Source organism: Mastomys coucha, unplaced genomic scaffold, assembly GCF_008632895.1.
Source record: "Mastomys coucha isolate ucsf_1 unplaced genomic scaffold, UCSF_Mcou_1 pScaffold7, whole genome shotgun sequence".
Taxonomy (NCBI): domain Eukaryota; kingdom Metazoa; phylum Chordata; class Mammalia; order Rodentia; family Muridae; genus Mastomys; species Mastomys coucha.
Window position 1 is genome coordinate 14,582,069 of NW_022196913.1, and position 24,816 is coordinate 14,606,884.

Consider the following 24,816-nt stretch of genomic DNA (forward strand, 5'->3'; position numbering starts at 1 on the left):
TGTGGGTTGTTCTTCCTGTATTCCAAACTTCTGGGCTAATAACCACTTATCAGAGAGTGCATACCGAGGTTAGAATGCTCATGGTGAATTTTTTGCAGTGCTTTTATTGTTATCAAATACCTGACAAGAAGCAACTTAAAGCAGCTATTCACGTTGGTTTATGATTTAAGGGGCCATGGTTTATCATGGTAGGAAAATCATGGTCGTCGGCAGCTGTTTGGTGATAGGAACATGAAGCAGCTGCTTGCTCACTTCTGAAAAGATGAGGAAGCAGGGCGGGCAAGATGGCTCAGTGGGTAAAAGGTCCTGAGTTCAGATCCCAGCAACCACATGGTGGCTCACAGCCACCCGTGATGGGATCTGACGCCCTCTTCTGGTACATCTGAAGACAGCTACAGTATATTACTCTGGAGCGAGCGGGGCTGGAGCAAGCTGGGGTATCCTGAATTCAATTCCCAGCAGCCACATGATGGCTCACAGCCATCTGTACAGCTACAGTGTACTCATACACATAAAATAAATAAATAAATCTTAAAAAAAAAAAAAAGCTGAGGAAGCAGAGGGCAGGGAATGATGGGGCTCTGCTCTCGAATTTTTCCCTTTTTATTCAGTCTGGGATCCCAGCCCATGGGATGGTACTGTCCACATTTAAGAAGGATCTTCTATTTAACTTCTCTCTTAGGTTAATCCTCTCTGGATGTGCCCTCTTGGACATACCCAAAGGTGTGTCTTACTAGTATCCAAAGTGTTTCATAATCCAATCAAGTTGACCGTCCAAATAAAGTCATGTGTATTTTGCATAATACTTTCAGTTTTTAAAGGAAAACAAGCATTTCACTGATAGATTTTGCTATTCTGTTGTGAGAGAAAGGACTCCAGAGGACTAATTACTCTGGCTTGAAATGGTTAGGACTGACATTTCTTCTATGTTGTCATCTAACCAAATTGTGTCCCATGTTTAATAATCTTTCAGGGACAGCTTATTCTGCCTTGGTAATGAAAGAGAAATTGAACTTCCAGTAAACATCAGTACAGCTGATTGCTTGCCTGGCTTTTAGTCCACTTAATTAAAAGATGCTTGATTATTATCTATGGTAATCAGTGAAGGTAAAATTGCAGATGCATCTATGCACTCTTGGCAGATTTGTTTGGCCCTTTGGTACATCTATCACTTTGTAGTTCTTTTCCATTTAAAAAAGGAGGGGAAGAGGGAGAGAACGAATCACAAATTGGCAAGCTGGGAAAGGTTATATGAAAGCTGTTTAGTTGGCTATGGGTGCCAGTGAGGGCATGCCCAGGGGTCAGATTTATGGAGATGTGAAAAGCCACGTCTTTCCAAAGCTTCATACCTGGTGAGGTGGTGACCATGGTCCACTAACTGTTGAGTATCTTACTGTGAGTTTTTTCTTATAAGTAATACAGAGTGCCTCTTGCATAAAAAAAGACCATTTTAGAAGGCTCAAGATCGTGCAAAATGGATAAAGCCTCTAGTATTCTGCTTGATAGATGGACAGAATGCAGAGATATTTTCAAGAGCCAGCAGAAGACCCTGGTGAGCAAGAACTATGGAAGTAGAGCAGGCTGCCAGTCAGCCATAGGGCAGTGCGCCTACACTGTGGTTGCCAGAGGCAGATGATGGCTATGACTAATATGGTTGGCATACTCCGAGAAAGGCAGTCTCCAAGCAGAATGAGCAGTATTAATAGGGCATGTTGCTGTTAAAGAACAGGAAGTAGCAAGAGGAACCTATAAACTCATCTTTGTGTGTCTGTATGCATTCATCTCTATTTACTTGAGTTTCCATCTTCATGAGGGTTAGGTAACATCAGGAACTCATATAGTTATGCTCTGGCTTCCTATAGGATACATTTGTTTACTAAGTTTTGTATTTTGGGTTTTGGGGGAAACTTGGATCTATGTGCTGTTTGTGACTGGAGGTGAGGCCTTTGGAGGATGATTAAGATTACTTGAGATCATTGTCCCATGATGACATAATGACATTATATGAAGAGAGAAAAAAATAGGAGGTTAGCTTAGCATGCTTGCTCTAACTTGACATTCATGTCCTTCCATCACATTATAATGAATAGCATTTGGTACTTACCAGTGCCAACAGACTCCTTTTGGATTTCTTCCAAATGTCCAGAACTAGAAGCTGAACAAACCTCTGTTAGCTATGTTGTTCAGTCTGTATAGCATTCTGTTATAACAAGAAAAACAGACTAAAACACTTAAGTATTAAAAACTTACTTCTTTACTATAGTCACCATAATATTTTATATGCTCCTTATTTTCTGTAGGCAAATTGTAAAATAGAAAAATACTAGGGAAACCTGAAATATGGTACCAAACTCATCAGAAAGATGAGAAAAGTAAAGAGGGAGAGGAGGTGTCAGCAGATGTCTTTCTGGCCCCTATGAACTTGACATCCAGTTCCCTTTTATCTATAGGATACAGAAAGAGAGCAGACTTGGTTTTGTCAGTTTGGAACAACTATCTCATACTGTCCAAGCCAGCTTTAAATTTCACTATGTAGTAGAGATTGGCCTTGACCTCCTGATATTCTTGCCTCAACCTCTTAAATATAGAGGTTTGCAGATATGCAGTATCATACCAAGCCATATTTGACCTTTAAAAATTATTTTTTTAATTTTTATGAGTTTGGTTGTTTTATGTGTTTGTACTTGGTACCCATGAAAGCTAGAAAACCTCATCAGATCCCTTTTCCTGGTACTGCCATGTGGGTACCAGGAATTGAACCTGGGTCCTCACCAAGAGCAGACTGTCTTGATCACTGAGCCATATCCCCACATCCCCACATTATATTGACTTTTTACCCTAACTGTGAAAACTTACTCAGCTAACAAGATTCTGCTTCAGTACCTTGATACTAACAACAACAAAAAAATTAATAGTAATATAAAAGAGCAATTAAAATGTAATTCCAGAGAAATAAAACAAGATGCCCCTGTCTCTAATAGTCCTCTTCTGCTTTATGAAAATCAAGGCGGAAGATTAAAAAGCTGGGAGAAAATCAAGAGAAGAAATGCCAATAAAAGGCAGTACTCCATCAAATATCCATCTACTAATGGAATTTCTTAAGTAGTTTCTTCCTAGAATGTAATTAGGAACACAGAATTGTAAAAGAAAAATGGTGAAGCTAGTCCACAAATTAACATGAATATTTCAAGAGCATTCATAATTCCTTAAAAAATAAATAAACAAAATTAGAGAGCCATGGTTTGATTTTTAAAACTCAGGAAGATAAAAGATCAGTGCTTATTATTTTAAGTAAAAAGTTAAAGAAAAGTATAAATATTTCATCATAAACTATTTTGAAACTGAAAATCACCTTAGTGAAAGCCAGACTTGAGTACCACCAAGAGAGCAGTTGTCATCTCTTGTTCACCTCATACCACTTAGATTGAAGAGTATATTCTATTATTAGGTGTGTTAGGGTTTCTATTGCTATGTAGAGCATGACTACAGCAACTCTTATAAAGGACCACATTTAACTGGGGCTAGTACAGTTCAGAGGTCTAGTCCACCACCATCATCATCATGGTGGGAACATGGCAACATGCAGCATGGTGCTGAAGAAGGTAGCGAGAGTTCTACATCCAGTTCCAAAGGCAACAGGAAGAAAGAGTGAGCCACTAGGTCCGGCTTGAGTGTCTAAAACTGAAAAGCCTATCCCCAATGACATGTCTACTCCAACAAGGCCACACCTCTAATAATGCCACTCCCTGTGAGTCTATGGGGGTCATTTTCATTCAGACCACCACACTTGGTTAAATTGTACTCAGAAACTTACTATGAAATGTACTACTCAGAGATAGAACATACACAGAGGAAAGAGCAGTGAGGAACTTGCCTTCTCCCTATGCTTATGGGCTGATTGTCCTTTCTGGTCTTGTCATGTAGATGGCTGCTAACACTTGCAAAGTAAACCATGTCCTACAGCTAGATCCTACCTCCTCAAGGTTTCACAACCTCCCCAAACACCGCCACCATCTTGGAACCAAGTGCTCAAACACGAGATGAAGGAAAACATTTCACATTCAAAAACATAATAGCCTATGCTGGTCATATGAAAGAGAAGAAAGCTACCTTGGTCTGATATGTACTGTTTTTACTTTGCAAGTTCACTGTCTTAAGAGTGTGGCTTTAGTTAACTTTTCAATTTTATCATGTCTTTCATACTTAAGGTTGAACTAAGGGAAAACATTTTGAGCTTGAATTTCTCCTTGCATTCTGAAAAATTCCCTTTCAAATACTATTTGTTAAAATAAGTGCTCTCTAAGCAGCTTCAAGGCAAATAGATATATGGTGCTGTTAACTTATTATGAGCCATTTTGCTTCAGTTTTTAAAAGATCCCTCTAGAAAAGATTAATAATCAATGGAGATAACTCTGCATCTGCACACTGCTTGGTGACCCAGGCAGCTTAATGCTTGTTTATACCATCCAAAAGAAAAGCCTTCAGTAATGGCTTGTGACTCAAAAGCAAAGCAGCTGTCTTAGAAAAAGTACCTCCTTCCCAGTCCCGGTCAGCAGTTTAGAAGAAACCCTCATCGAGTGAGTTGTACCGTAACATTTTAGTGATTGATTTACTGTAAACCTAGATATTCTCTCATAGAATCGGCGTTCCCAAAGCTACTTTGGACTATTTTCTAAATCTCACATATCCTTATCTGGCTTCTCGCTTGCTTGTGTAGCCAAGGCTGACCTGAATTCCTGCTTTTCCTGTTTTCATCTCTCACATTATGATTAGAGGTCATAGTCCATCACACTCAGCTAAATTAGCTACTTTGATACTACCAAGTGGAGCAAGCCTTGTGTTCTGGTGTTTCTGGGTTTCAGGCATGGAGCCACATCTTGCTTGCTGTCTCTCCATAGTACCATAGTACTGTGGTCAGCTAGTCTCCTCTGAAAGCTATTGCCCCCATGTGTCCATCTGCTTACTGTTTACATACTGGCTTTGTAACTAGATTTTGCTTATGTATCTTGGGGATCAAAAATTACCTGCATCATAATGAGTGTTTAAAAGTATACCTTATACATAACTGGAGTTCAACAAATCCTAGCTGCTTATTAATGCTAGTCTTACTGTGATAACATTATGTGTGTATGTTCTGTAATATACAGAATTAGAGCAGGGAATGTTATAGTCAAGAGGAGGGAAGCATGATATTGCCCATGGTTGTTTCCTCTCCAAATGTCCAGCTGTTCCTCAGTTGAGAATTGGTCCATTGGAAATAGCCTATCCACAATGAGAGAATGAAAGACTTTTGTTTTCTCACTTGCAAACAGTAAGTGAATGACAGATGGCAGCAAGGCTTTGCAAATATAGTCAGTCACCTTTACTCTGTTAAGCCCTGGAATCATCATAACTGCTTGCCTCCATTTATTTTGTATTAATGCCTTTGAAGCTGGCCTGGCTCTGCTTCCTGTTAGCAGTAGCAAACTATAGTTTGAAATTTATAGAAGCTATTTCTTCAGGCATTATACAGCAAGATTAGCTAATAGTTTATTGAATGCTTTACAGAGGTTGGAAATGCCATGTTAAGGGGAAGAAATGCTGAGCATATTTTTAAGTAATACAGACATAGTCTGAAGTCATTTACCTTAAAACATATTTCTCATGAAGCCAGAGTGCTAAGATTGAGCATGCTGTTTTTTCTGTTTCTTGTAATTTGCTCTTTATACATCAGTGCACCATTGTGTATAATGCTTAGCTGTATATTTTACTCCTCCATATCCCTAGGTAAAGAAACTGCCCTCTAGCATTCCTGGAAATTGCTAAACTCATTCTTCTCGTAGCTTGTTCTTTGTGAGGTACTCATTACTGCAGTCCTGAGCATGGTTTTTCATTGTTGATCCAAGTCTGAATGTTGACAGATGAGTCTCTATATTTATTAGTCATTGTTTAATTTGTTCATATTGATTATTGAAGTAAGTGTTTTGAATCTATCTGGATTCTGCTTATCAGCACTATTTTCTTCATTTTGCCATCTCTTTGACTCAGTTAATAATTCTCGTGGTTTGAATGTGAAATGCCTGCTACCACCATTAGCTCATGTATTTGAACACTTGATACCCAGTTAGTGGTGCTGTTCAAAAATCTAATGGAACAGTCAGGAAGTGGAGCCTTTCTAAAGGAAGTAAGTCACTATGGGTAGGCCTTGGGGTTTCATATCCTGGCTCCACCTCCTGTTCATTCACTCTGTTTCTGCACTACTGATGGGAAGCAAGCAGCCTGCCTTATGCTCCTGCTACCATGTCTTCAACACTATAATACAGTATCCTCTCTGTAACTGTAAACCAAAATAGGCCTTTTCCTCTCTTACGCTGCTTTTGCCAGTGTATTTTATCACAGTAATAGAAACAAGTCCAACACAGTAATCAAGAAAACACAACTAAGACAAGAAAGAAAAATGCGTCTTTCATCAACTTGAGGGTGTGTGTGTGGGGGGGGGGGGAATGAATGCAGTCCTCTGAGAGACAGCTGAGCACCATAGTGAGAAGCACATTCTTGAGGCTGCCCGAGGTTGGCACCTGCTTCTGTCTCTGAGCTATGATCATGCTCTAGAAACATTTCCTCATCTGTGCATAGGGTTACTGTAAAGAACGTCTGGATGTATGTATGTATAACTGTGTGCAGCCAGTGTCACATACAGGTCTAATCAATGAGAAAATGCTAGTGTATTCCCATTTTGTTAAAATGAAAGCAAATCAGTGTGTTCTCAAAAGGTTTTTATGATTCCTGAAATGTTTAAGTGTAGGTACTTTGTTCTTTTGTTATCTGTCTACACATATAGCTTACAGATATATTACCTACTATAAAAAAATTGAGCTAAAATAAAGGACCCTTATGTTCCTATTATTGAATACTGTATATTAAGTAAGACAGCTAGATTCATTGATTGTTTTCTGTGTGTACATTCTCTATATAGGTATGTATAGACACTCACATGGAAATATCTAGAGATGTATTTGTATAAAACCATATTGTAGAATATGCATATTATGATTTTGCTTCTCATTGAAAATATGTTTACAAATGCACATAATTTATATCTACTTTCATATCAGAGAGTCCAGAGCTTTACATAGGTGACTGTGAACAGGTTACTGGTGGGGCACGGGAACAGAAGAGTAGATAAAGTATTCAGAACTTTGCTGGTTGTGATGTCTGATCTGACTAGTCTTTGCTGAGAATGTTCTTTGTGTGACTCATACATTTGTGTTTAAATATTCATCTAAAGCTCCAGCCAGCTAAGATGTGCATTGTATACTAATGATACAGACAGGGAAACCATCTGGATGAGAGGATAGTAGTAACCAAGCTTGGGCATGAGGTCTTCCCGGAGCCCATCAAGTTCCACCAGTTACCTGGACGATTAGCATGTGTCCTGGTTAATTCCAATTGTTAGTTTGACAGTATCTAAAACTACGTAAGGCAGAAACTTCTAGGTATGTCTGTGAGGGAGTTTCTAGGATGGGATAATTGTAGTGAGAAGATCCACTGTGGACAGCACCATGCAGTGGGCTAGAGTCTGAAACAAAGGAAAAACCAAGCTGAGAACCTGTATTCATCTCTCTTATTCCCAGCTACACATGGATTGTAAGCAGCTGCCTCACCTGTGTTACCTTGCCTTCCCCACTATGGTGGACTATATCCTAAAACCATGAGCCAGGAGAAACTGTTCTTGGTGTTGATTTTGTGAGGTACTTTGTCACAGCAACAAGAAGCATGTCTGTGCCTTAGGTTCTGAATCTGAAAGTGAGGCAATAATTGTACATAGGTAAATAAGATTTGAGTTAAGTATACCTTTGTAAAAGAGTCTGAGCATTTCTGTCACTGAAACACATCAGTGTAGCTATGCAATCAAGTAAGAAGAAGCCATGTGTGTAGATGTGCACATCTAAAGGTAGAATGGTTTGTTTGCTTGCACTTGCACATACTCAGCTAAAACTACCTTTTTAGGCCCACAGATGACAGCAACCAGCCACCAGGGCGAGGTGTGCTATCCATGCATGGGCTGACCTATGGTGTGATCCGTGTGGATTCAGAGGAGAAGCTGTCTGTGCTCACAGTGCAGGATGTTGGCCTTGTCATGCCTGGAGGTGAGTGCAGCCCTGCTGTGTTGTCTTAGTTTGAGTTTCTGTTGTTGTGCTAAAACACTGTGAGACTATAAACAACTTGAGAGTGAAAAGTTTTATTTGGATTATCTGTTGTGGATTAGAGTGCTGAGGGAAGGCAAAGCAGGAATGGGGCAGGGACCTGAGGCAGGAGCTGGTTTAGAGAAGCCATAAAGAAGTGCTGCTTTGGTTATAAATGGGAGGAGAGGCTCTTGGCCCTGTGAAGGTTCTGTGCCCCAGTGTAGGGGAATGCTAGGGCCAGTAAGAGGGAGAGGGTGGGGTGGCGAGCAGGGGGAGAGGGAAGAGGACAGGGATTTGTTCTTGTTGTTGTTTTGGGGTTTTTTTGGGGGGGGAGGGGAAACTGGGATAGGAGAAATCATATGACATGTAAATAAAGAAAATATCTAATAAAAGAAAAAAAAGTGCTGCTTTGGTCCCCATGACTTCCTCAGTCTTCCTCAGTCAGGACCAGCAGTCTAGGGGTGGCCTCATCCACAGTGGCCTGTTCTCCCACATTAATCAATGTTTAGGCAAATGCCCCACAGGCTTGCCTACAGCTAGACCTTATGGAGGCATCTTAATTGTGTCCTTCCTCTCAGAGCTTACCTCAAGTTGACATAAAACTAGCTAGCACAAGTGTGAAGTTGGCAGTCATGGTTTCCTGACTCATCAGTGAGTATATGCTTTTTGAGCATAGGCTAGCACCTTCTCTTCTTGTATGATATCATGGGTTCAGCACTGTAATGCTGATATTTGGATGTTTTAGGTTAATCTTTAGACATCTAAAACATGTCCCAAGAGAAGAAAATCATAAATATTCATAAAGCTGGTGAAGGATATCTCTTCTCTGTAACCCTTTCCTCCAGGAAGGCATTATGAACCAACTCTGTAATCCAGTGTTTCTCAGCTGCTTCTGCTTTTGCAACCCAGACCCCCTCCTCAGTCATCCTGATGCCTCAGCCCAAGCTGGACACCAAAGCTCTGCCTTTAGTAAGGCATGAAGGGCTTTGAATAGTATGTATGAAACCTGAGCAATGACAGTTCCTGTTAGGTATGAAGCTACTGCTTATTGGTGGAAGCAGTATAGTCACTTGATTGAAGAGACACTACCCCCCTACACACACACACAGACACACACACACACACCACCTGCCTCTCAGTCCATCATGAATATGCTTTGGTGCTTCTGAGCTATCTGTGTACAGGACTACAGTCCATGTTCGTAATGTGTTGAATGTTGTTCCTGATGCCTGTCTCACAGGGCCACGCACACCAGCATATTTGTCCTCAATTTCTGTATTCCAGGATGGAGCCCAGGGTTCTTTCTCATTCAGAGTCCCTGCCCAGAATGTAGGCACCTCCTTTGAAGTCTCTCTGTGCTCCTTCACACAAAAGAGTAGCAAGTCCATACATGAGCAGCAGTCATTGTTACATATCACATAGCCATAGATAGCTAATTGGCTTCTTACAGGATCTTGGTTGGGATCTGATGGCTGGTTGGTAAAAGGCCACACTGCCCTCATGGAATCATAAAAAAGTGGGTTTTTCACACTGCTCATCTGTAATGATGAAGTGAGTGGGGGAATGGCTCTTCTCTTTCTCAAAGCATAACAGAAAAAAAGCCTGGCCTGAGTGCTCTTAACTGTTCTATTCCCCTTGCTCTAGTGGAAGCTCTTTTAGAGTCAAAACAACTTAGGTCTCCAAAGTCCAAATTCACGCTATCCTAGGCTCATTGTCCACTTTCCAGGACTAGTCAGACCACCTAGCTATGTTGCTTTCTTTCTTTACAAAAAGCCATGCAAATTAGCTTTTAAGTAAATGATTCTTATGCTGGAGGCATCAAAAGATTCAGGTGACATAACAATGAAAAACCTTTCTGTCCACTCAAGTCACTTACAATACCACAGTTTTCTTTTCAGAAATTTCTATTCAGAAATAATCTATAGTATAGTATCATATCAAAGAAACACACCCCCACATCCATATGTACTTATATATTGTCTTTCTTGGGTTTTAGCTTTATAAATGCAATGATAGGATATAGAATACAACTCCTTTTGTCTTATGTTCATTTGTTAGTATATAAAGAACTTGTTCCTTTCCAGGCTGTGCAGTATTATACAGTTTGAATGCTAATAGTATAAACCTTCCACAGCTAGAGAATTATACTCTTTGCTGCATTCTGATGTAAAGGACCACATCTGAGCTTTAGTCTACAAGAGTGTGGGAGTAGAATAAAAAATTCTCAGAAGTGTTTCTTTTTAATATAATTAAGAATCTCATACATACATATACTGTTTTGATCAAACCTACCCCCATTCCTTCATTTGCAATTCCTTTTTTATGCCCTCAATTCTATCCCCTACAAACTTCATATGCTCTCTCTCTCTCTCTCTCTCTCTCTCTCTCTCTCTCTCTCTCTCTCTCTCTCTCTCTCAATTGTATGTGTATGAGTGTTTTGTCTCCATGTGTGTCTGTGTACCATGTGTGACTGGTGCCCACATAAGCCAGAGTAGATGTTGGATCCCCTGAGACTGGAGTTAGCAATGCCCTTAAATACTGAGTGATCTCTCCAATTACCTCTGTCCGTCTCTCTGTGTGTCTCTCTGTGTCTATGTCTGTATGTCTATCTCTGTCTCTGTCTGTCTCTCTCCCCCCCACCCCACACACACTGAATGCCAAAAACTTAAATTAGTGTTCTCTGAAGGACTATGTGCAACAGGGAATTTAAACCAAAGGGTCAGATTTATGTAGGACACCGGAGGCTATAAATTCTGCTTTCAACTTAGAAGAGCTTTGGCAGACTTACAAACACACACCTGTGCCCCTTCGTTTGCAGGGCTGAGGTGGTATTTTAGAACTTTCACCTGTTCTTCTGGTCCGTGTGTAGAGAATAACTGACACATTGTTGAGTATCCTCTCATACATAAGCATCACATAAAGTTTCTCTCCCTAAATATAATTTTCATATTAAAATTAGAGTAATTGAAGTGACTGCATCATAATAATGAAATCTGACATTTTGATACAACATAAGAAGTTCCAGCTCTTAGAGAGAATGAGCACCCGGACCTCACTGGAATTTTCTTCAAGGTGCTGTGTCTGCCCATTTGTTCCCTCATCGGTGTTCCTGGATTTGTTAACTTCCCTGATCTTTGCTCATGCTTTCCTGTGCTTTCTTGTTTTGCCTTTAGCCATCATGTGTTCAGTGAAGCCAGATGGGATTCCTCAGTTGTGCAGGACGGATGAAATCGGGGAGCTCTGTGTCTGTGCAGTTGCCACAGGAACATCATATTACGGTCTCTCTGGCATGACCAAGAACACCTTTGAGGTAGGTTGATGGGAAGATCCTTCAGCTTTGCCAGGTGTTCAGAAACAGATAAGGAACTTACTATGATGAAGATTTCACAAAAGAACATTCATTGGTTGCTTTTTGCATACTATTTTTGGTTTTGATAATTGTCTTTTCAGCATTATTCTGACCTTTTAGCTAGTATTTAGAAAGAATAAACAGTTTCTTTAAAGTGGTTTTTTTGTGTGTGTTTATTATTCTCAGCTGACAGGTAAATAATGAAAAAACACATGTGATAGGAGATGATCCGCATAGGTATGTGGATAAATGTTTTTACTCAGGAAGCCTGCTGGCCATTCCCACACAGTCTTGTAGCATCAACTAAACTTGGCCAGATGTCAACTCAGGAGAACCTGAGTGAATGTGCACATTAAATAATGATTTCAGTGGTACAAGTGAGTATGCAAGATATATATGGTAAGAGATCATTGGTAAAGATATATATGTAGTATATGGATATATGTGCTGTGTATATGTGTGGGATATTTATGAGATGTGTGCCATGCATGTATGACTATCTGGTGTCCACAGATAACCCGCTTTTTGTGAGTGGTGAACACATAGTGAACAGAGACATGGAAGGAGTTAAATCTCAGGTTCAGGTGTCCTGCACTATATTACAGAAGTCTTAGAACTTCTTTTTCTCATGTGGCATTTAGCCTTAGTCTTAGAAGTAACACAGATTTCACTGATTCATGAGTAGAATAGATCACTCATTCCTAAATGTTAGCTTTGGGGACTAACATACATATGAATATGAACTCAAATCTCTAAAACTCCAGAACTGGAGCTGAGTGCACAGTCTAAGTAAAATTTCCTTTTCTATGTGATTCATCTTCAAGGTTGAAGTAAACAAGATTTACATTTTGGACTAGCTGTGTTCTCTACATTTTCCTTTTCAGCATGCTTCCAATAAGAAAAAGTAGCATTTTAGTGAATAGGGATCAACGACCACCAGTATGTGTTATTTTAAAACGTACCTTGTAAAAGCTTGTGTTATGACAATCATGAGAATATACACTCTTGTGTCTCTGTTAACCACTTTTACCTAGCTTTTTAAGCATAGCGGCTGCTGCCTGTCTGGAGGCTTGGAACTTAAGAGAGAAGCTTCCTAAAGCTTTTGTATGTCATCCAGACATGCAGAAGTGACAGAACTTTGCTGAGCCTGTGGGGAAACAAAGGGAAATATGTGCCTATGTGCACTAGTTACTTTTGACCTGCCTCTACCATCTGACAAAAGCTTACCTAAGTGGGAAGAGTTTATTTTGGTTAAGTTTGAGAGTACAATCCATCATGCTGGGGAAGCCATGGTGTTGGGAATGTAAGATGGTTTATCCCATTGCAACCATGGTCAGGAAGTTCCAAGAGATGAATGCTAGTGCTTAGCTTCCCTGGATTCAGTCTAAGCCCTCAGCCCATGAAACACTGTGACCCCTATTCAGACTTAATCTTCTATTGGCTAAAGCTCTCAGGTATGACCTGAGGCGTGTCTCTCATGTGATTCAAAATCCAGTCTAATGGACAATGAAGAGTAAACATTGTACCATGTTTGTGAACTGTCAAGCAGAGTCACCACAATCTTATGCTGGCAGAGTTATTGGAGATAGGGAAGTAAATTTTGTTTCTTTTCACAGAAAAGTGGTAAGACCATGATCCTGCTAACCCGTTAAGGTGACCTAATTGCAGCCTTGTTTCCCATAGGTATTTCCCATGACAAGCTCTGGGGCTCCGATCAGTGAATACCCGTTCATAAGGACAGGTTTGCTGGGATTTGTTGGTCCTGGGGGCCTTGTCTTTGTTGTGGGTAAGATGGACGGCCTGATGGTAGTCAGTGGACGAAGACACAATGCAGATGACATCGTGGCCACAGCCTTAGCTGTTGAGCCCATGAAGTTTGTCTACAGAGGCAGGTTAGTGGTACTTATTTGCAAATTAAATGCCCATTTTTGGTAAAATTGGTTTTATGGAGTTACTGTTGCTGTGGCAAAATACCAGACCAAAAGCAACTAGAAGAGGAAAAGAGTTTATTTGGCTTATTTTTCCACATTGTTGTTCATCATTGAAGGAAGTCAGGACAGGAACTCAAAGCAAGAACCTGGAGGCAAGAGCTGATACAGAGGCCTTGGAGGGATGCTACTTGCTTGATTCTTGTGGCTTGTGCAGCCTGCTTTCTGATATAACACAAGACAACTAGCCCAAGGTGCCCCCCCCCACATATACACAATGGGATGGGTCCTCCACATCAGTCACTAAGAAAACACCCCACAGGCTTACCTACAACTTGGTACTATAGAAGCATTTTCTCAACTAGGCTCCCTCTCTGATGATTCTAGCTTGTGTCAAATTGAATAGGCCAGCACAGTAGAATAGGTCTTAAAGGGTACTGAAATTCCTTAAATTTATTTGGATTTAGTTCCTTCTTCTATCAAATTGAAGCATTTGGACTCAGTAAGGTCTCAACAAGTTGTGATACCTCAAGAACTAATATGAAGTCTATGAGGTACACATCAACTTAATGTCCTGAAATATTCTATAATAAACAACTACAGAAACCCAAGAGACCCAGAAATCACTCAGTCATAATTTATGTGGAAAAGCGCCTGCTTATGTATTTGAGTGCCCCCCACAGTTTCCTTCCTTCCTTCCTTCCTTCATACCTTCTAGTGACACCTAGCAGACACTCAGCAACTGTTAGTTACATTTGGATCTTTTCCTGTAGCTCCTGAGCTTTCTGGTTCTGTAGAAGAAATCAGAAACTCCTCTAGATGCAGTTTCATCTTCAAGAACTAATAGTTCATGGGCATATGGCTGTACCATTGCCAGCTTTAAATTATGTTTAAAACTATAGCCTGGGCTCATGGTAGCTATATTACCTATGTAAAACCTGCTCAAGATGAAGCTAGTTTACAATTCAGCATGAACTGGGAAGGGCTCATGAGGCTCCAGGCCAGTGTTTCTTAACCTGCAGGTCAAACAACCCTTTCACAGGTATCACGTAAGGCCATTGGAAAACACAGAGGTTTACACTGCAGTTCACAACAGTAGCAAAATTAGGGAGTAGTAACAAAACAATTTCATAGTTGGGTGTTACCACAATGTGAGGAGCTATATTAAACAGTGGCAGCACTGGGAATGTTGAGCACCACTGGTCTAGGCCTAGTTGACAATCTATGGCTAGCTGCTGAGAGATGGAAGGTCAGTTTCCTATTGGGAGAGGGTAGCTACTGGCAGGTTGCCCATGCCTCAATGACCTCATACCCATGTGCATGTGGGAAGCACTAATTGGGGGTGTTTTAAAACAACAACAACAAAAGACATGAAGTTGGGAAAGAGATGTGTTGTGGGAAGGCAGTTGGATAGAGAGTAGAATGGTGGAAATGACCAATGTACATTGCATACATACACGAAACTTTGAAAATTTAAAAAAAAAAATAACTTTGAAGGGGGAAAAGAAACTAGAAAATGGGAACCTATTTGTAAAAGCAGGGGTGTATATAGAAGTTTTCAGTGGCTGCATTAGTGTGGTAACCATACAAAGCAGGCAAATTTGAGCAAAGAACCATTAGTTGCAAGGAAACTTTCTGCTGCTGTGGAGAGGGCTACTTTACAGTTGCAAACTCAAGGAAGATTGATACCATCTCCAAATACCAGCTAGACCTTGCACTGGTCATACATAAACTCATCCTTCAGTCAGCCAGCCTTAGGGCAGCTGCAGTCGAGTTACCCCCTGCCAAAAAAAAAAAAAAAATGGCACACAAAAGTCATAAGATTGTACATAAGTTACTACTTTCTGTGGGGCTGCATTTACAGCTGGTTTTGTCTGCATATTGGCTACACCTGTAACCCGGATCCCCAAATAGATGACAAGAAATGACATGAAAGAGATGGCAAATAGCCTTCAAGTGTTATTGTGTGTATTGTTTCTTTTCACCCTCAGCCTTTCACAAGTAGTGTGAAGTCGTCCATAGATTTGAGTAATTAACCTTAATTATGAGAGTCCACAAGAGTCCAGGCAGCAGGTCTCTGTCCTCTGCTCATAAGTCCCATCTATTTCTTGCAGGATAGCTGTGTTCTCGGTGACTGTCCTTCATGATGAAAGGATAGTGATTGTGGCTGAGCAGAGGCCGGACTCCACAGAGGAAGACAGTTTCCAGTGGATGAGCAGAGTACTTCAGGTAGCATGCCTGCATCTAAAGCATTTACGTAGTTTTGGCTTTTCTCATTCACTATAAGATTGGGGCCCAACCTTTGCCAACCATTCCCTTTGCCCATATGCCCATATTCTATTGTCTGATTGGAAATTCTATGGTGTCTACAAACAAGCTGAACAGATGAAGTGTAGAAGTCAGGAACTGCAAAATTACTTAGCAGTTATACTGGAGGACAACAAGCATGTGTTATGACAATCATGAGAATATACACTCTTTTCTACACCCTTCTCCCCCTTTTTAATTACTTATGATTTTCCAACAGCTCTATGTGAATTTATGCCATCTTTCTAATGTAGTGAGAAAATCACCTCTTCTGCAGAACACTGTTCATACATATGTACTTTGTATATTATACAGTAGATAGTTTTATAATTTTTATTTTTATTAAAAGTAGAGAATATTCATTCAATATATTCTGATCATGGTTTCACTGCCGACAACTCTTCCAAGGTCCTCCCTATCATCTCCCCACCCACCCAAGTCCACATCCTTTTCTTTTTCTCACTAGAAAGGAGGCAACTACACACACACACACACACACACACACACACACACACACACACACGCACACACAGAGAGAGAGAGAGAGAGAGAGAGAGAGAGAGAGAGAGATGAATAGAGACAGACTGACTGAGACAAAAAAAAGAGCTAGAGAATAATAAGCCCAGGAGCTATGGACACAGAGATATACATACACCCAACACACATGTAAATCCTGCAAAAACAGAGTTGGAAAACAAAATATTCTTAAAAGACCTTTATGGTAAAAAACAAAAATTGCCCAGACAAAAAGCTTTATGAGAAGGAAACCTCCAAAAATACTATTGAGTTCATTCTTTGTTGACCCTCTACTGCTGGGTATGGGGCTTGTCCTTAAGCATGGTTTATATACCTACTAAGACTCCATTGGATAAAATGAATTTTTCTCATGTGACAAATTTTCCTTTTGTGAGTGTTTATATACACAAAGTTTTTGTGCATGCAGTTATTTACAAATGCTAGGTATAGTGTCTCATTCCTGTAATCCCAGGGAATCTCTGTAATTTCTATAATCTCTGTAATTTCAGAGGCTGAGGCGAGAGAAGGGCCATTGGTTATAGATCAGCCTGGGCTAAAGTGTGAACCTTTGTCTCAAACAAAACAAAACAAAAACAAACAAAACCAGGAAAACAAAAAGGGGGAAGATGGGAGAGCTAGCTCAGTGAGTCAAGTACTTTCTGCATAAGCATAAGTACTAAAATTCAGTCCTCAGAAGTCATGTAAAAAGAGCCAGGGATAGTGATCCTATTGCTGGAAGGACAGACAGGCAGGCCCTCTGTCCAGCCAGCCTATCCTAACTGCAAACTGTGAGCCAATAAAAAGACCTTTTCTTCAAAAAGATAAAAAACAAAAACAAAAACAAAAACTAAATAAAAGCAGACAGCACTTAAAATCCAACACCAGAGGTGATCCTCTGTACAGTAAACACATGCATTTGTGCATATGCACACACACACTTTTATACTCCCATTACACAAAAGACCTAGACAAATACATTATGTACTGTTTCTGTTTTTTATTTCCTATTTTAAAATGACTGCCCCTTTCTTCTTTTTTCAGGCAATTGACAGTATACATCAAGTTGGAGTTTATTGCCTGGCCTTGGTACCAGCAAATACCCTTCCCAAAACCCCACTTGGTGGCATCCATTTGTCAGAAACAAAGCAGCTTTTCCTGGAGGGCTCCCTTCACCCCTGTAATGTCCTGATGTGCCCACACACCTGTGTCACAAATTTACCAAAACCCCGGCAAAAGCAGCCAGGTATGCCATGGAGCCCTGCATTGATACAGCTTTGAGTAGGTTTTATATGCTATATTTCTATCAATAGCGGCTCAGGAGGGGCTCATATGAGAATACTGGTAAGCTTCTGCTCTCATGTTCTCCACACGATGCACACTCCAGATAGAGCATTCGCCTCACAAGATGTGTTTGTACCTTGATGGCTAGGGTATCACAGCTCTGCTGAGACAGTGAGTACTCAGGTAGTTTGTACAGAGCATGGGTATGGAAGAGGTCTGTAACCTTGTTGGGTAGTACTTTCACTGGACTTGGTGGTGCAGTTACCTATTGGTGGCCCTAGACCATCCCCTTAAGGTCCTAGTGTACGGAATCAGAATAATGCAGCCTTACAGGTTTTATGTGGTTAATTTAGGAGTAAAAGCAGTATGCTATGGGATAACACTTTAAAAAATGAGGAATTCTATTTATTTCTGACTAATACTATTATCTCAGTGCCTGACAGATTGGGAACACATTACTCTTTATCTGGCACAATTCTCAGCTTCTAAATCAGTCATATACTACTAGATCACACACACTTGTCAGTGAATTTGTCAGAATGTGGTCAATTAGGAAATAAGAACTCTCCTGCTGACTTGATAGTGTTGGGGCTGGTATTTACAGACCAGACCAAAGTTAGACAAATATGATATGCCATGTAACATCATGGTCTCTGTATGTGCTACTCTGTTGATCCTCATGGAACCCTATGAGAAGAGTATTCTTCATTGTACGGATGAAGATGACAAAGCACAGAGATTGAGTTTTATCTGACATCACATAGCTACAATGTGCCCAACACAGAATCTAAACCCAGGTGGCATGATCTGTTCCTCAACATTACCCATTCTCTGTTTCTTAAGACTAGCTTAGGATCTTTTACTGCCACCTGTTAAAGAATAACCCTGTTGGATCTTTAGCAAGTCATCCTAAAGGTGGATGACCTTATTACCCCAGCCAGTGCCTGAATACAACACTGTAATAAATGTGCAGGCCACTTCAGAAGATCTCATCCTGAGCACTCTTCAAAGGTCTTGTGTGTCTTGCAGGCTGCAGCCTGTCTGTACCTCTCCAGGACGTAGGTCTGTCAGTAAGGCAGGTGGGTAACCTCAAATTCAAAGATCAAGAATGTAAAACTTGAAAGAGAAAAGTGATTGGCCAAACATATAGGAAGCTGAGGAGTTGAATCCACGCCTGCAGAATGCAGAACCCTGGCTCTTAGTGTTTTTACACCTCAGGGATGTTTTGTGTGGAAGGTGTAGTAATATAATGTATCCTCAAAAGACATTCTTTTTTTTTCTTCTTTCATTTTGCAAACTGAATTCAGGGCTTTACAAGTGCTAAGCAGTACCTTGTCTTTTTTCCCCTTTACTACTGTACCTTCTTTCTATCCTTTCTTACTCCCTACCCCTTCAAGTACTGCATAGCAGCTAAGCTGAGGCATTATGACCTATGTATATAAATCTTTCTAGATTTGCTGATGACCTGTAATGTCCCCAGAGGCCATTGTTCTGGGACCTCATTTTCTATAGATATAGTGAGGGAATTAAGCTAGATGATTTCAAAATTCCCTTTTGAAGAAACATTTAAAATTAGTGTGAAAAGGTGTGTTACTGGCAACCAGAGCAAACATTGACCATGAGCTACGGATAGAGTCCTTAAAATACAGGCTCACAGACAACAAAGTTGTTTTCTCTCATGGGCAAGTTATTTATTCAGTTAATAGTAGTGTGTAGTATGATTAAAAACCTGATCACAGAAGTGTTGAATGACTTTTAAGCCATCGGAAGAACTAGCAACAGTCCTCCACCAGTTACCAGAACAGACCCAGATCCACAGCTACAGCTTCCCTCATGACATTCTATCAGAGTAGCTGAAGAACACAGAGGAGTCCCAAGCATAGTGTCCAGCACAAGGGGAAGATGTGTTTTCTGCCAAACTAAATTCAACATGGGCCACTGAGTGTCTATAGAGGATGAATGACCATGCTCTACTTGGACATTCAGACAAAAGGATGAACAGGTACTGGAGTGCTTTGTGGTCTGAGTCAGCATTCTAGAAGGTTTTCATGGGGAATCCAGAACAATGGTCGTTGTGATTGTCATGGTAACTGGCCCATTCTAAGCCTTGTTCTTTGCCACTGTATACATTAATGTGAATCTCATCTTTTTATTTTATATGTTCCCTAATCTCCTGGTTGATCTGCAAGACACTCGGCTCTTTGTGATAGTAAATAATGCATGTGTCTTGATTGATAAACATAGAGCTTAATCACCAGACATTTAATAACAATTTGACTTAACAGATGCCAACTTAAATTTCATCAAAATAGAAATTAAGTACAAATTGATCATGCTACATTTGTTATTTTATGCTGTGATTTTTTTTCCTGTTTGGATATGATGTGTTTTGTATGCATGTTCACATGTATGAGTATACTTGAGTGTGTAAAGACTCTAAGTTGATGTGTGTTTTTAATCACTCACCACCTAATATGCTGAGGCAGGGGCCCTTGCTAAACTTAAAGCTTTGTTAATTCAGCTAGTCTAGCTAGCTAGCTTATTTTAAGTTGTCTTTGCCTATGTTGTCTACATCCTGTGCATTGAGATTACAGAGGGCTGCCACGTGCACCTAGCTTTTTACATGGGTTCTGGGGACTGAACTCCACACTCCACTCTTCATAGTACTGCATAGCAAGTACTTTACCCACATCTTTATCCATCATCTTTTCAGTCCTTGTACCATAATTCATGTATTAAATATCTTTTTCTTCTCTCCCTTATCCTCTGTACTCAATGCCTCCCTCTCCTATCTCTCTCCCTACCCACTCTATGTGTCTGTCTGTCTGTCTCCCTCTCTGTCTCTTTCATACACACACACACACACACACACACACACACACACAAATACACACACACAGAGAGAGAGAGAGAGAGGGAGAGAGAGAGAGAGAGAGAGAGAGAGAGAGAGAGATTGAGATCTAGAATGACTATCTTTTTCTGTTAAATATAGTCCTTCGTTTGTATGTGTGCATTTAATGAAAAGGTGTGACTGGCGTGTTGGGTTTCTAACAGTCAATTGTTTGAGTTTATGCAGTTCTTTAAGAAGTTTCTGGGTCAGTAAAATGGCTCAGAGAGTAAAGTGCTTGCTGTCAGTTCTGAGCCTGACATTAATTTCCCCCAGGACCCACATGATAAAAGGAGAGAACTGACTCTAGCAAGTTGTCCTCTAACCTCTACACTCACACCATGGCATGAGTGCATGTACATGCACAAGTAAATAAGTGTAACAAAAAAATTTTGTAAAAAAATATTTTTAAAGAAATTTCCTTCTTTCGTAATTGAAAAAGTGAAGCTATGGGAAACATGTCTGATGTATCTCTTTCAAACTGCTATCTTAAACTAAGGAAAGAAAGCTCATTGAGTTTGTAGCACTGGAGTAGAAAACAACTTTCATTTTTATAATGCCTTCTAGGTTCACTCATATATATCTCATTGTGGGCCTCTATCATGTCCCTTCATGAGTATTCTCTGAATCTATCCCAAAAGGTAAATGTGTTATAATTTGCTTGGTTTGAGTCAGCTCTCACTATAGACCATAATCCCAGAAAAGAAGAGAGGTAAGTCTTCCTCTAGGGAGTGCATCCTAGCTTTACATCCTATGTTTATCCTTGGTACAGCTTTTATAATCACCTCTGAATATGCATTATCACCTGTTGGCTTCACACTAGACAACAGAACCATCAGCTTACAGGGTGCGAGGGATTCTATGTGTGTTGAAGATACTACTGTTGTGTGCCCTCACCCAGGTTTCATTTTGGCCATCACAAGCACATCAGTAATTTCTCTTATGAGAGCGATTTGAAGCTGGGTCTTTCAGAGCATTTCCTGAAGTTAATTCTTTACTAATTTGATAAGAATTCTATTAAAAAGAATTTCCCTTCTGTCTCTAAGATTATTTGCTTTTTTATTTCTTCCAGAAATTGGCCCTGCCTCAGTGATGGTGGGAAATCTAGTGTCTGGGAAGAGGATTGCCCAGGCTAGTGGCAGAGACCTGGGTCAGATAGAGGACAATGACCAGGCTCGGAAGGTGAGAACCGAGGTCAGAACTCATGTTATTCCCTTAACTTTAGAGCTACGTTAACTATTTGTAGACTCACAGAGTGACTGTCCTGAGTCCTCACTGCGTCTGTTCCAAGTCTATTGCTGATTTCATGTCTTTGATGATCCTACTCCACCTTCCCACTTGTCATACAGTAAAGTTTCATGGTCTTATAGGGGAGAATGTTACAGGGGCATGAGGAAATTTTAGCATACCACAGAAATGAAGTGATATCATCCACATGAGCAGGACTGAGGCAAATATTAGGAAACCGTGGATCTTCACCACTTGCTTCTTTCTGTGGATCCCCTACCCCACCAGGCTGCAAGTGAAGCACACACTGCCTCATAGTGGCCTTGGGGTACAATGTTTTGTCTTTTGGTTGGTTGGTAGCAGCTAGATATTCTTACTCTGCAGCTTACAGAGCAAATATCTAGCTCCTCTCCACCCACACAGCAAAGTTCATAACATTTCATTGTACCATTTCAGCTCTGATAATGCTTAGGACTCCCTGTTTCCCACAGCCCAAAAGTAGACCCATTCACTAAGGAATGTGACAAAATCATTTAAATACTTCCAGTGTAATAACATACAGCATTTCTTCATTAAAAGAACTTGTCATCACACTCCCCTCATGTAGTACATGTCTATTAATAAAAGATGTTAGAATGTTATATGGATATTTATTATCTCTTCATAAGAAATGGGGCTGTCCTTTTTATTACAGACTAAATTAGTTTGATGCATTTAATCTATGTACTTTGCAATGCAATTTTAATAATACGAGAGAATGGTATTCTACAGTCACATATTTAATAGAAGCTGCTTTTTTTTTTTTTTAAGCTAGATTAGATTCTTGCCCTGTATATCACAGAAATCAGCATTGCATATTCTGGCAGCCACAGGAGGAAAGATGGCTGCATGTTAGATGATCTTACCTATAGGGGGCTAGCTCCCCCTCCTTCCCTTGGGCTGACTTGTAGAGAGAACTTGCCTAACCAAGGGTACTATAGCTGTCCTTGAAACTGTCAGTTTCAGTCAGATGCATTGAATACTAAACAGCAGCAGGGAAAGCCAAGTACTTGTGTATTCTGTTGATGACATGTCTGTCAGAATTTTTTAAATGTAAATATGTCCTTATACCTTTGTGTAGGAAAGCATGCACTCAAATAATTTATTTTTACTTAAATATTGAGATTGCCTAACCCAGACTCCAGTGGCATGACCCTGATATCCTTGTATCATTCCAGTTCCTGTTCCTCTCAGAGGTCTTACAATGGAGAGCGCAGACCACTCCAGACCACCTGCTGTACACTCTGCTCAATTGTCGGGTAGGCTTCAGAGCTCTAGAGCTCATATTTCCTAATGGCTTACTTTAGTCTGAACTGTTTCCTGGGAGGTCACCTCCTTTTATAATATTCCCAAAGACGACTTCTCTCTTTTACTTAACATTTGAGGGGGTGAGTATTTGAGCTCAGAGGTTACAGTTCATCATTATGGAGGAAATCACGGCATCTGGAGCTTGGGGCAACAAATCACACTGTATCAGCAGTCAGGAAGGAGAGGAAGGAGAGAGCAAAGCAATAAATGTACACTTGTTAGTGTTCTCACTTTCTCTGCGGCATTTCTACCCAAAATGAAGAGGTTAATGGTACCTACAGTAGAAGACTAATGCAGTCCTAGGAGATGCTTATATTCTTATTATAAACAAGCTTGCTTCAATATAAATGACTTAGGTGCAGACTCAAGAGAATGAAGCCATTTCTACTTTATAAAGTTTCTGTTTAATTTCACATTAGCAATTCAAACTCTTCTTCCTTAAAATCACTCAGAAGCCAGACCTTAAATATAGTAGCAAATATTAAAAATGGAAATTACATGCAAACATGTATTTTGGATTTTTTTTTTTTTACCTTTATGCTTTGGAGCTAAAGCTTGAAAAATAGATAAATAGTTGGACCTCTTGACAAGTACAAGTACATAAGTCTAGAAAACTTAGGCCGTTTAGGATTCCTAATTATCAAAGTCTTGAGTGCTTAAAAGGTTTGGTTTCTAGTTGTCAGGGTTTCTTTGTGTTTCTCTGACCATATGTACTTGGACATCCTTCACCATACTCTGTCATAAAAGTCCTTATCAGCTTAAAATTACCCTTTGTGGAGTTGGTCATGATGTTTTTTTTTTTGTTTGTTTGTTTTTTGGTTTTTTTTTTGGTTTTTTGAAACAGGGTTTCTCTGTGTAGCCCTGGCTGTCCTAGAACTCACTCTGCAGACCAGGCTGGCCTCAAACTCAGAAATCCACCTGCCTCTGCCTCCCAAGTGCTGGCATTAAAGGCGTGAGCCACCACCACCCGGCAGTCATGATGGTTTATCATATACTACATCTGCTCACAACCTTATCCAGGGAGAGTCCTTGGAGACAACAAAGAGCATTTTCCTATTGTCCCCCTGCTCTCTGAATGTCTAACCGAATGCCTCCCCTCTGAGGGGCACTCTGTTCGCACCCTACCTCCTCCTATATATGGTCATATGGCCATTTGGTCATAGAGCCTGAACTTTGAGAATTCAGAGATCTTATACCCATGCATCTGAAATGATTCCTCTCCCCTCTTTTTATTTCAGTTTCATTACATTTTTATTTGGTGTGTGTGTGTGCCTGTGTATGTGTGTGCCTGTATATGTGTGTGTACCTGTATATGTGTGTGTGCATGTGTGTGTGTGGAAAACAGCATGCTTGTGGAGGTCAGAGGACAACTTGTAGGAATCAGTTCTCTTTCCATAATGTGGGTTCTGGATATTGAACGTGGGCCTCTCAGGCCTGTGAACATATATGCCTTTATCTACTAAACCATCTTTCCAGTTTCAGACTTCCATTTTTCATCTTTTTCACTGAATCCATATTCACCATATGTATTTACACATGATTCTTTTACTTCATACAACTTACCATTTTCATCTTCCTTCACATCTGTGATAGTTGTATTTCCCTTTAATATCCTCTTCCTTGATTCTCTTCATGTGGTGTTTCCTATATAAGCTCCTCTCGACTTTCCTTTGTCCAGAGCCTACATAGCTCTCTCTTCCAATATTGCCTCCAAAGTGGTGACTAGAATGTGTTGTCTTAACTCCTTTTCATTGGGCATAATATCTTCTCAAAATTTTTCATGAGTATAACCTCTTCTCTTTCCTTAAT

At 40.2% G+C, this 24,816-nt stretch overlaps 1 protein-coding gene across 4 annotated transcripts in view; it reads left to right on the top strand.

The window, feature by feature from the left end:
* Dip2c (disco interacting protein 2 homolog C) overlaps positions 1–24,816 on the top strand; it is a 416,803-nt gene that overhangs the window by 335,458 nt on the left and 56,529 nt on the right. For 2 of the 4 annotated variants that reach the window (XM_031359583.1, XM_031359585.1), the window contains 7 exons: positions 7,990–8,129; positions 11,339–11,475; positions 13,198–13,406; positions 15,557–15,671; positions 17,307–17,508; positions 21,506–21,627; positions 22,878–22,958. In XM_031359583.1, the coding sequence (XP_031215443.1) occupies positions 7,990–8,129; positions 11,339–11,475; positions 13,198–13,406; positions 15,557–15,671; positions 17,307–17,508; positions 21,506–21,627; positions 22,878–22,958 (1,006 nt within the window). The remainder of the gene's footprint in view (positions 1–7,989; positions 8,130–11,338; positions 11,476–13,197; positions 13,407–15,556; positions 15,672–17,306; positions 17,509–21,505; positions 21,628–22,877; positions 22,959–24,816) is intronic. The other 2 variants (XM_031359584.1, XM_031359586.1) reach the window with 1 other exon arrangement.